General features: G+C 48.0%; 3 protein-coding genes across 5 annotated transcripts in view; 2 read left to right on the top strand and 1 right to left on the bottom strand.

Annotated features, from left to right (window-relative positions):
- The window catches only part of LOC119356141 (protein TRIGALACTOSYLDIACYLGLYCEROL 1, chloroplastic-like), a 1,863-nt gene extending 734 nt beyond the window's left edge, over positions 1 to 1,129 (top strand). Inside the window, exon 2 of the mRNA XM_037623054.1 lies at positions 1 to 1,129. This exon is cut by the window's left edge and continues 40 nt beyond it. Within this exon, the coding sequence (XP_037478951.1) occupies positions 1 to 849 (849 nt within the window). The 3' untranslated portion in view covers positions 850 to 1,129.
- Positions 1,130 to 1,131: 2 nt separating this feature from the next.
- On the bottom strand, positions 1,132 to 2,958 carry LOC119356138 (acyl-acyl carrier protein thioesterase ATL4, chloroplastic-like). 2 transcript variants are annotated; one of them, XM_037623052.1, is made up of 5 exons: positions 2,239 to 2,958; positions 2,055 to 2,155; positions 1,866 to 1,975; positions 1,549 to 1,653; positions 1,132 to 1,417 (listed from the first exon to the last, which is right to left on the bottom strand). In XM_037623052.1, exons 1-5 carry the CDS (start codon positions 2,457 to 2,459, stop codon positions 1,301 to 1,303), a joined length of 654 nt encoding a protein of 217 aa, XP_037478949.1. In that variant the 5' UTR covers positions 2,460 to 2,958; the 3' UTR covers positions 1,132 to 1,300. The 2 variants fall into 2 exon arrangements, with proteins under 2 accessions (XP_037478949.1, XP_037478950.1); XM_037623053.1 differs by having other exon boundaries at positions 1,549 to 1,644.
- A 4,902-nt stretch (positions 2,959 to 7,860) lies between these two features.
- LOC119356137 (DNA damage-binding protein cmr1-like) overlaps positions 7,861 to 10,449 on the top strand; it is a 6,773-nt gene continuing 4,184 nt past the window's right edge. Inside the window, exons 1-3 of one of the 2 annotated variants that reach the window (XM_037623050.1) lie at positions 7,861 to 8,096; positions 8,168 to 8,815; positions 9,689 to 10,095. In XM_037623050.1, the coding sequence (XP_037478947.1) occupies positions 8,177 to 8,815; positions 9,689 to 10,095 (1,046 nt within the window). In that variant the 5' untranslated portion in view covers positions 7,861 to 8,096; positions 8,168 to 8,176. Of the gene's footprint in view, positions 8,097 to 8,121; positions 8,816 to 9,688; positions 10,096 to 10,449 lie in introns of those variants that run through there. The other variant, XM_037623051.1, reaches the window with a different exon arrangement.

The following is a 10,449-nucleotide window of genomic DNA, read 5'->3' as shown; positions in this document are numbered from 1 at the left end:
AATTCAGCGCCTTCGCCTTCCCCTCCGACCCCGTCCCCCACGCCCCCGCCTCCTCCGTTCTCCAACTGGACCCCGCCGCGCGCGATCTGGCGGGGGCTTTCGGCGCTGCTCCTCGCAGGGCAGGTCTTCCACCGCGTCCTCACGGGACGCGTCCACCGCCGCAACCTCCTCGCGCAGCTCCGCCGCGTGGGCCCCGGGAGCGCGGGGGTCTCGCTCCTCACCGCCGCCTTCGTCGGCATGGCCTTCACCATCCAGTTCGTGCGCGAGTTCACCCGCCTTGGTCTCCACCGCTCCGTTGGTGGCGTCCTCGCCCTCGCGCTCGCCCGCGAGCTCACCCCGGTCGTCACCGCTGTCGTCGCTGCCGGCCGAGTTGGCTCCGCCTTTGCCGCCGAGCTCGGCACCATGCAGGTGTCCGAGCAGACCGACACCCTCCGCGTCCTCGGCTCACAGCCCATCGATTACCTCGTGGTGCCCCGTGTCCTTGCTTGCGTGCTTGCGCTCCCTGTCCTAACCCTCATCAGCTTCGCCCTCGGGCTCGCCTCCTCGGCGTTCTTGGCCGACGCCGTCTTTGGTGTAAGCACCAGCATCATTCTGGAGTCAGCACGCAAGGCGCTGCGACCATGGGACTTGATCAGCGCCTTGATAAAATCTCAGGTGTTTGGTGCCATTATCGCGGTGGTGAGCTGTGCATGGGGTGTGACAACCCACGGAGGAGCCAAGGGCGTTGGCGAGTCTACAACGTCTGCAGTGGTCATTTCCTTGGTTGGAATTTTCATTGCAGACTTCGCTCTTTCGTGCCTGTTCTTCCAGGCTGGTGCTGGTGATTCGCTCAAGCACGCGATGGGTTAAGGCAAGACCACGGCAGAGAATTTTTTGCGCCGTACCAGCATAATTTAGTTCTGTACATTGACCAAAGTGTAGTAGTGGATTCAAGGAGGCCAGCATTGCAACATCGGCCACACTCCAGGTGAATGAGTTATTTTTGTTGTGATGTCCTTTGGAAGTAAACTGTTATGCATTACGCACATTCTGCAAATTATTGCTCAATTGTTTGCACCCGATTTGTGTAAATCTTACCACCACTTGGAAATAGAAATAAAACTACATGTGTCCAAGTCACACTTGCTAACGGAGATGTAAACCATTTTAAGATCAGCTCAAGCATTCAAGCAGCACTGCAAAATACAATTGTTTTTATTGATATATGGTGATCGATATTGTTTATCAGTTGCAATGTTGTGCTCCAGGAGAGCACATACATTAGGTCTTATTAATAGTAGTAGCAATTCCTTTCAAAGCTTTAGTCATCCTTGGATGAGAAGAACTGCAGAAATTTTGTTGAGACCTCTGGGAATATGCGAGTTGGATGATAGTCTTTGTCAAGGCAAACAAGTGTTCCTTTGGCTTCCAATACGAGCTGAAAGGAGAATAAAAGGTGAGAGATACATGCCAATGTTCAGAAATATGAATAGTTGATAACAGACCATGGATTCGAGTACCTTATGTTGGAACACTTTGCATGTGCACAAGATTGATAGTAGAGCATACCTTATGATCTGGCAGTGTCTCAATTGTGTGCTCAAGGATCAGTCTTACACCTTTGATTTGCCCGAGCTTCACCTTGACGACAAACCTATCACCACTCTGGCAATGCTACATAAACTTATTGAGTTTCCCTTGTATGATATGGTATAGCTGACGTACATGAATTTTACTTGGAAAATCATGTGGTTGTTAAACTATAATTATGGTGTCTCTATCGCATGATCAGCATGTCTATCTGAATTGATAAACCTTCTATTTATTAAATCCTTAAGGAACATTATTTGAGTTTCTATCGTATGCTGTGCTTTAGCAAAACGTACCCTTAAAGGTGCAATGTACTTTAGATGTACTTCTGAAAGAGCGAGTGCACTGCCTTTGGATACCATCGAGTCTACACTGATTCCAAGGCTTTCCAATAGCTTGTCATGACCTGTTATAGCATGTATAAATATATAAATCATATGAATTTGGAATGATCCGCAGTATTCCTTGAAATCGACATGGCTAACCATTTTGAATGTAACTACTGTAGATAGCATTGTTGACAACACCATATTTGTCGAGTTCTGTGTCATGAACTTTCATCTCAACTTCGAAATATTTATCCTTCCTAGTATATCAAGTATTAGCAGATATACTAATAGAATATCATGGTTACAATGAAATAACAGAAGAGGAATGGTCTCAGAGAACCTTATAGTGGAATCCTGGTTTGTGTTCACAGTAGTCACAGTTTGTAGGGGGGTGGGTGCTCTAGGAGCAGCCTTGACCTGGTGCTGGAGGAGATATGCTTGGCCAACGGGCATCACAAGTTGGCAGTAATTGGATCTTCCTCCACCTTTAGTGTATACTCGGCATGGATGTTGAGGGAACTGGTGGGTGGCAAGAGGAATGAGGGCGCCTATCTGCTGCATTGTGGATACCGATGATGTTTGTTATTGGTGGCGCTGCTGCTACTTATAGGGATTGTGATTTTATAAGGCGCCTGATTCTTCAACATTCTCGGTAGACTTTCAGTCTGGTACTCTGAGAGTACACCTCTACATTTCCAACATTCTCGGTAGACTTTCAGTCTGGTACTCTGAGAGTAACACCTCTACATTTCCAACATTCTCGGTAGACTTTCAGTCTGGTACTCTGAGAGTACACCTCTACATTTCCAACATTCTCGGTAGACTTTCAGTCTGGTACTCTGAGAGTACACCTCTACATATCTAAACGAGTGTACTGGTGATATTATTTTTCCTGCAAAGGACATTGACTTCTGGATTGGGTGTTTTGAACTGCTGGGTGTGATTCAGTTACACACAGCTGATCTGATCTGATTTAGTTCCAGTAAGGTACAGCAAGCCTGAAGATGGGGGCGTAGTCTTCTAGAATTTCTGAACTTGTGCGCTGAAGACGTCCGTTCGCCTGCAAAGAGGATTAACTTCTGAATGTTAACTTTGAGCGTGTGAGTGGTTACACATGTCAGATCATCATTTTGCTGGCTGCCAAATTCATCTGGCATGGGGTCGTACAGGTCTTGTACTGTCCCTTCTTGATCCTGTAGTTCTGAATATTAAAATTTTCAATATATTCTCGTTTCGTAAGATGCTACTCCTATCTGTTTTAGCCTGATCCCACGGCACTGCATGATATTAATCGTTTCGCTTGTTCAAAGGATTGCATTGGAAAGTGGAATTTTTGTCTAAAAGGACCACTTGTGGAACACAATTGACAAAAAAGACCACATTTGAATCACATTGGCAAAACAGACCAGTGAAGCCGTGGCGGCAGGTGCGCCAGCCGACACGTGGCACCTGCCGCCACCGGCTCAGGCGGCAGCCGTCGTGCCACAGATTTTCGTCAGTGCGACGGAACGGAGCAGCTCCTTTGGGACCTGCCGTCACCATGCGAGGCGGCAGCTTCTGTTGCTGTTGCTCATGTTTTGGCTAGCGTGGTGGCAGTGCTACCGTGGCTATAGCTTGACTCCATACCGATGCATGCAAAGAATGCTGATAGCTAGCCAGCGAACACACAGAGTCACAGACATGCGCATGCTTTCATGTCATGCATAGATAATGCATGCGCAGTCCCATCACCCATTTGATAAAATAGAGCAAACCTAGTGCTGGCAAAGGGTGCCGCCGCAGCATGTGGCGGCAGGCCCCACGTCTTCCGTTTTCCGTTCCAAGGCAAAGCTTGTAGCTGTGCTGCTCAACATGCCGCCCGCGACGATGGCGGCAGGTGTTGCCGCCTGCACCCGTGGCGGCAGGTGCCACGTGTCGGCTGGCGCTCCTGCTGCCACGGTGCAGCTAGTCCTTTTTGCCATTTGAATTTTAAGGTGGTCTTTTCTGTTAATTTGATTCGGCAGGTGGTTTTTTTAGACAAAAATTCTGTAAAGTGCAGGGCTAGTACTACCAATCCACTCCATCGCAAAATCAGTTATTTACCTGGTGTTAGACGCTGTTGTGGTCACGGCACACTACTCCAACAGCGCCATAGCCATCATTTCTGAACATAGCTGCGTCAACATTGATCTTAACCTCGGTTCAGAAAATAATAATATTGATCTTAACCTTTTTTAGGGTAACTAGGGACTTTATTCAAAGTTCAAAACATCTGGAATACAAGCAACATCCGGTAAAACCACTAGCCACACACGGCGACCCACTTTCACCCATTGAAAGAGATGCGGCTCCTTTTGCTAACGAGTGACTTTCAAAATTATTCTCCCTATGCTCAAAACAAAATTCTACTGCATGGGTAGAGTTTCTCCTACTAGAATTGATCTTCTCCATTCTTGATGTTTGATATAACTTCTAAGCAATCCAAAGCATTGACCAAACTCTAAAGGTTAAGGCTTCGCTTTCCCTTCTCCTTGAAGAGGGACGAAACTAGAGGCAACCAGATCCCATCCATCAGCCGCCGGTTCCCTCCTCCTCCATCCATTGCTCCGGTGGCGGGAGGGTGGAGGAACCCGGTTCTCTGATTCCGGCATGTAGATAGGGCTAGGGTTAGCTTTTCTTGTGGTGTCGTTCGGGTGGAGGTGGCGGCATCATGTCGGAATAAATTGCAGCAGTTTCTCCTCCACCACGGCGTCCTTCAGGGTGACGGATCGGATTGGGGTGCATAGTCTTCTCGTCGCTCGCGCGCGACGGCAGGAGTTGTTTTCCTGGGTGAGGACAGTGTGGTTGCGTCAATGTTCTTACCAGGGGATTTTTGATCCTCCGGCTTTGTTGCCAGTGTGGCGGCGTTCCCTCCTGTGCTGTTGCGCGGCTGGATGGTTTTGTTTAGGTGTTGGGTTAGCGTGCCTTCTCTTTTTGGATGGTTACGCTAGCCTAGTTCTTGTCAATTCGTGGATCTTAGGTATGATTGCTCTTGCCTGGCTGCGTCTCGGCGTGCTCGGGTCGTGTCAAACCGGCGGCTCCAGTGGTGGTGATGCAACACCGGCTTTGCCTATCTCCGATGTGCTGGTCTTTGACCGAAGATGAAGACTTCCCGTCCGCCAATAGTCCATGCGCTTATCCAATGGGTTCACCGCCCCAAGGACCTGTTTGTAATTTTTTTTGTTATTCTGGGGTGTGTTGTATCACTGGCTCTTTGCAATCTTGTCCTGCAGTTCATTTCACACACAAAAAAAAACAACGAAGATTAAAGATCTTGCACAAGGGCAGGAGCCTCCCTAGCAGCGTGGGCTGAAGTGGACACTAGCAGTACTCGCGATTGGTTAAGGCTAGAGCACAACAGAGACATTTTTGCGTCGTACGAGCATAACTTAGTTCTGTACATTGACCAAAGTGTACTAGTGGATTCAAGGAGGGCAGCATTGCAACATCAGCCACGCTCCAGGTGAATGAGTTATTTTCTCCTGACGGTTGTTCAGATTTGCTTCACGAAATGAGCCTTTCTTTTGGCAGGCTACGCATAAGATTTGGCCCTTCAGTCCACTAACGTGTGTGCCTCCGTTGATTAATTCTACTAAGTACTTGGATTAGACGACGTGGATAATCTGGTATCGTTGTGACGCCGTCGTGGGGAAGAGGATCGTATCAAATATACGTGCAGTGACAATTTTTCTGGGTGAACAAAGATGCAGGAGCGAGCGAGATGGGCACATGTATTGCCAGACGGCGACGAAGACGGGCACATGCACTGCAGGGGTGGAGGCGACGTTCACCTGAGAGGGGTGCGGGCACTAGATGACACCTTCTTCGCTGCCGCTCCCGACACGACGTGCTCCTTTACCCGGTGTTCCCTTTCGATGTGCTCGCGCTGCTGCTCGCCCACGAGTCTGGAGGCGGCTGCTCCAGCTACCTTGCCGCCCGTTCGGCCCGGCCCGCCTGAGAAGAGAGAAAAAAACAGATCAAAACCACCTGAAATGTCGTTGAATACCGCTCAGGGGCTGATCGATCCGATTTTGAGGAGTTGAGGGGCAAATTAACTGGTTTTAGAGTTCAGGGGGGAATTCATCCATTGGAAGGGATTTGAGGGGGGAAAGCATACTTTCCTCTTTTTTTAAGGGGAAAAGCATAGCTTTTATAACTTAACCGTGCTCGCCCATACCACAAGCAGCCACATTGGCTGATACAGAAGGAAATTACATGACGCGAAAACCAGAGCTTAAGTTGGAGTTTAATGTCCTCAATGACAGCCGAGTACGCGGATGAGTCAGCCTTCCGCAGGTCCAGGGCATCGCATCGGTAAGCAGCTGCGAGTCTATCTCAAAAGCCACTCGGATCATACCCATATCGGCAGCCGTAGCGACCGCATGTGTCATAGCATAGACCTCCGCGGCAAAAGCATCATGGACATTCTCCTGCCTCCCCACACGGGCAAAGATAACTTCTCCTTCCATCGATCTTGCCACCACGCCCCAGCTTGCATGTGTTTCTCCCGGAACAAATGATCCGTCCACATTGATTTTAACCATGCCATCAGTTGGTGGCCGCCACTGCCCAGTGGTTAGCTTGGCTGATGGAGGGCTAAAAATCTGCTGATACTCCAAACGCAGCAGCGAGTACGTCTGGCCGTTTCAAATGCAGAAACCGGGAGCTCCCCTTCCCAAAGCTTGTTACGGTTGGACCACCAAAACCACCAGAAAGTCAAGACGAGTAGCCGTTTTTTCTCATCTAGAGCCCAGAGGTAATCAAGCACTGCCTGCACTGACGTTATTTCCTCCAGCTCCATTCTTTCTTTTTCCAGAGCTAACTCCCTCCATACTTCCTTCACAGACTTGCATTTGATGAATAAATGAGCCCCATCCTCATCTGCCCTGCCACAAAATAAACAGGATGCATCCTCGACTGTAACTCCTCTCCTAACAAGGTTTGTTCTCAAGGCAAGTGATTCATGTTTGATCCTTCATATAAACATTTGAATGTTCCTGGGACATGGCAATTTCCATTGTCGTTTCCAAGAATCATCGTGGCAAGAGCTTAGGTTACCAGCCATTGTTGAGCTATTACCAATGCCGCCCTCTAGCACTTGTTTCTCGAGTTGGACGTGCAATTTATAAGCACTCTTGACAGAGTGCAGGCCCTTAGTGTCGTATTGCCAGGCTATTACCAACAGCATACTTTCCTCTTGACCAAACTAAGATCAATAATCCTACACCTACGTAATGTTATTTAATCTTCCTAACAATTTAATTTTCTCCCCCCTATTTTCAGGGGGTGGGGCCCGTGCAATTTTCTCTTCCAATCAATGCATGCCAAATCAGCTCTTAAGTAACCTTACGTAGAATACCTACGTAGATGTAGCAAAGCCCAACTAAGATCTTGCGCAAAGGCAAGAGCCTCGCTAGCGGCTTGGGCTGAAGTGGACACTAGCAGTACTCTCACTCGGCTGATTGCACTTAAGGCCCAACTGGCTGATTGCACTTAAGGCCCAACTTAGATCACACCACAGTCCACACGCAGTCACGCCACCACCACCACCCTAAAAAAAAAAAGGAAAAACAAAGTAGTGATCGAATCGATGGAAGTGGATCCTCTAACATCAACATCAAGAAAAAAAGTCACCTAAGCTACAATTCTCTAACTTTTCTTTTTCACATCCATATGATTAAGGCTAAAATGACTTGAATTAATTTACAAATTACAAATCTATTGTATACATTTATAAAAAATACATACAAACAAAATTATGATGCAATAAAATTAATTTTAAATTTATTTACATGAACAGTAACCACACATATAATCTGCTAAAGTAGATAATTACATTATTTGCTACCGTGCCTCTGACTTTCCTTCTTTATTTTGCACTAGATTTTTTTTTATGCACTGTAGCTTAGGTGAGTTTCCTCTAGGATCCACTTCCCGAATCGATCGGCTTCTATCTCGCCAAATCGATCCCCTCCCATTTCCAACCCCTACTCGAGCCCTAGCCAGTAGCAACTGTCGCGCCGCCGCCGGCCGCTCCGTGCGGCTCCACCGCCTGCCTCTCCGTGCAGCTGCTGCCTGCCGCGCCACCTCCTGCCGCTCCTGCCGCTGCTGCCTGCTGAGCCACCGCCCGACGTTGAGAAGGTCGTAGCTTTGGCGGCAGCGACACTACCTCCGGCGCTGGTACCTAAATTTTTGTAGGCCTAAAATGTTCCTCCCGGCTAAATTTGACTCCTGGGTCCGCCGCTGTCCAGGGGTGAATAATGGCGTCGCGGCAGGCCGCCGGCCTCACCGACTACGAGCGGCTCCGCGAGGAGAACATCCGCCGCAACGAGGCCATCCTCGCCTCCCTCCGCCGCAAGGCCGACGAGCTCTCGGCGGCCATCAAGTCCTCGTCCAAACGAGGACAAGGGCGCCCCAGCAATCAGCCCCGCAAGAAGCCCGCCGCCAAGACAAGCCCCGGCGAGCTCCGCCGCTCCCTCCGGCTCTCCCAGCTCCCCCCCTCCCACTCCCCGGACGCCGAGCCCACGCCCGGGCCCCCTCCGGTGCCCCGCAGCACCAGCTTCTCCTCCTCGCTCGCGTCCTCCATCATCGAGTCCGCCTCGCTCGCGCCGCCTGCCAGGGCTCGGGCGGACGGTTTCGATGCCGGGAAGGAGCTCGTGCTGACGCCTGCGAACGTCAGGAAGGTGGTGCCCGACAGGATACTTGGGGTTCGGGTCCTGCCGCTGGTCGACCGGACCGTGGTCGCGGCGGGGAACAAGTTGGGGAATATTGGGTTCTGGGTTGTGGACGGCATGGTGGAAGATGAGGATGGCGACGATGGTGCAGATGGGCTGTTCGAGTATTTGCCTCACAGGGGCCCTGTGCCAGCAATCGTGGCGCACCCTGCCGCGCCACAGAAGGTGATGGTTCCCTGTCTTTCTGCTCTTTTACTGGTTCTCTGATTAGTGATTTAACATTTTGAATTTAAGTCAATTGTATGGTGTTCGCTTCAATTGGTGGCTGGATAGTATGAACGCAGGATTTGGTAAGAGTAAATTGCACTTCTCTTTGCTAATTTGTGCATAAATCTTCACAAATAACTTCACAGTACTCTCATGTTAACCGAGCTCACTATGTTGATGAGTTCTAAGCTGTGTAGGTAAAGCCAATAGAAGTTTCTATTGTATGGGAAATTGTTTGTAGGGATGATAATATTTAGCACTGTTACCAGTCATTGGATTATTTCTAGGATGACGTCTGTGAAATGAACTGATTGAAGAAAATTATTGCTGCTGCTTAACAGCTGAGAAACGTATATTAGGTTATGGGGACTGCAGGGTTGGCTGGTCGATACTCTGGATTAATCGTCATGTGAGGATAGGGGAACATTTTGATCGGTGGGTGGTGGGTGTGTGGTGACCGTACAAAATGGGTCATGGAAGAGGATGGAATAAGGCAGGGGCAAGTAGTTGTTAAGGGAGACAGAGGGGCTTTAGATTTTGTTGGTGTTCTTCCTTATTAATCTTAAGCAGCCAATCATCCTCTAGCAGCTAATTCTAGGACGTTTTTCCCCAGAAACATCCGATAGCAACATATGCTAACCATGTTTCAAGGTAGACCGACTAGGATGTATGCTCCCGTTTCTGATACGTGTAGTGTTGCATAAGCGTCTTCTGACAAGGTTGATGATAGGATGAGAAGACAATGTTCTAACAGTGATTTATGTTTTGTTGAACATCTCCGCATTCAATCACGATTCTAATTTTGTTGTCTTTCATATATTTGCCTTGTAGATTTACAGCTGTAGTTATGAGGGTGAAATTTGTCTTATGGACCTTGAGAAGGAGAGCTTTAATATGATCCAGTTGTGCGACTATCCTGTTTATTCGCTTTGTCAAGCACCAGATAGTCCTAGCTGCCTATATTTTGGTGACGGAAATGGTGAATTGAAACTCCTTGATGAGCGGATGGGTAAGGTATCAAGCACATGGGATTCACATGACAATACAATTAACTCAATAGATTTTCATCCAGAGAAAAGACATATGCTTGCCACAAGTTCAACAGATCGAACAGCACGCATATGGGATCTCAGAAGGCTTAAAAGGAAGAAAGAAGAGAGCTTGAAGGTTCTAAAACATAATAGATCTGTTCAGTCAGCTTATTTCTCACCTAGTGGCAGCATGCTAGCAACAACAAGGTAACTTTTTTCCTACATTTGCTGTGGTTAATGTCTGTTCTGTTGTTTGAAAGAAAGGATTTCCTGTTTGATTTAGAATGTGTTTCTTTAACAACCATCACCTTGTGATGAACTCCGATTGTGCCAATACATAGCTGATTCTAATTGGGACCTCAACAAGTCTTTTAGCATATGTATGATGTTTATTTAAAAAGTTTATGTTACTAGTATGCAATATGTGTGTTTGCACAGGCTACTACATAATACGTACCATTTACCTTTTGTTACTCATTTATAAAAATTTACATTGCTATTATTTCTTTAGCCTTGCTTCGATCATAGTTTTTGTTAAACATGCACGACTGCACGTGAATA

The sequence above is a fragment of the Triticum dicoccoides genome, chromosome 2A (assembly GCF_002162155.2).
Source record: "Triticum dicoccoides isolate Atlit2015 ecotype Zavitan chromosome 2A, WEW_v2.0, whole genome shotgun sequence".
Taxonomy (NCBI): Eukaryota; Viridiplantae; Streptophyta; class Magnoliopsida; order Poales; family Poaceae; genus Triticum; species Triticum dicoccoides.
The sequence above is the reverse complement of the archived record's forward strand: the minus strand, read 5'-3'. Positions and strand labels throughout refer to the sequence as shown.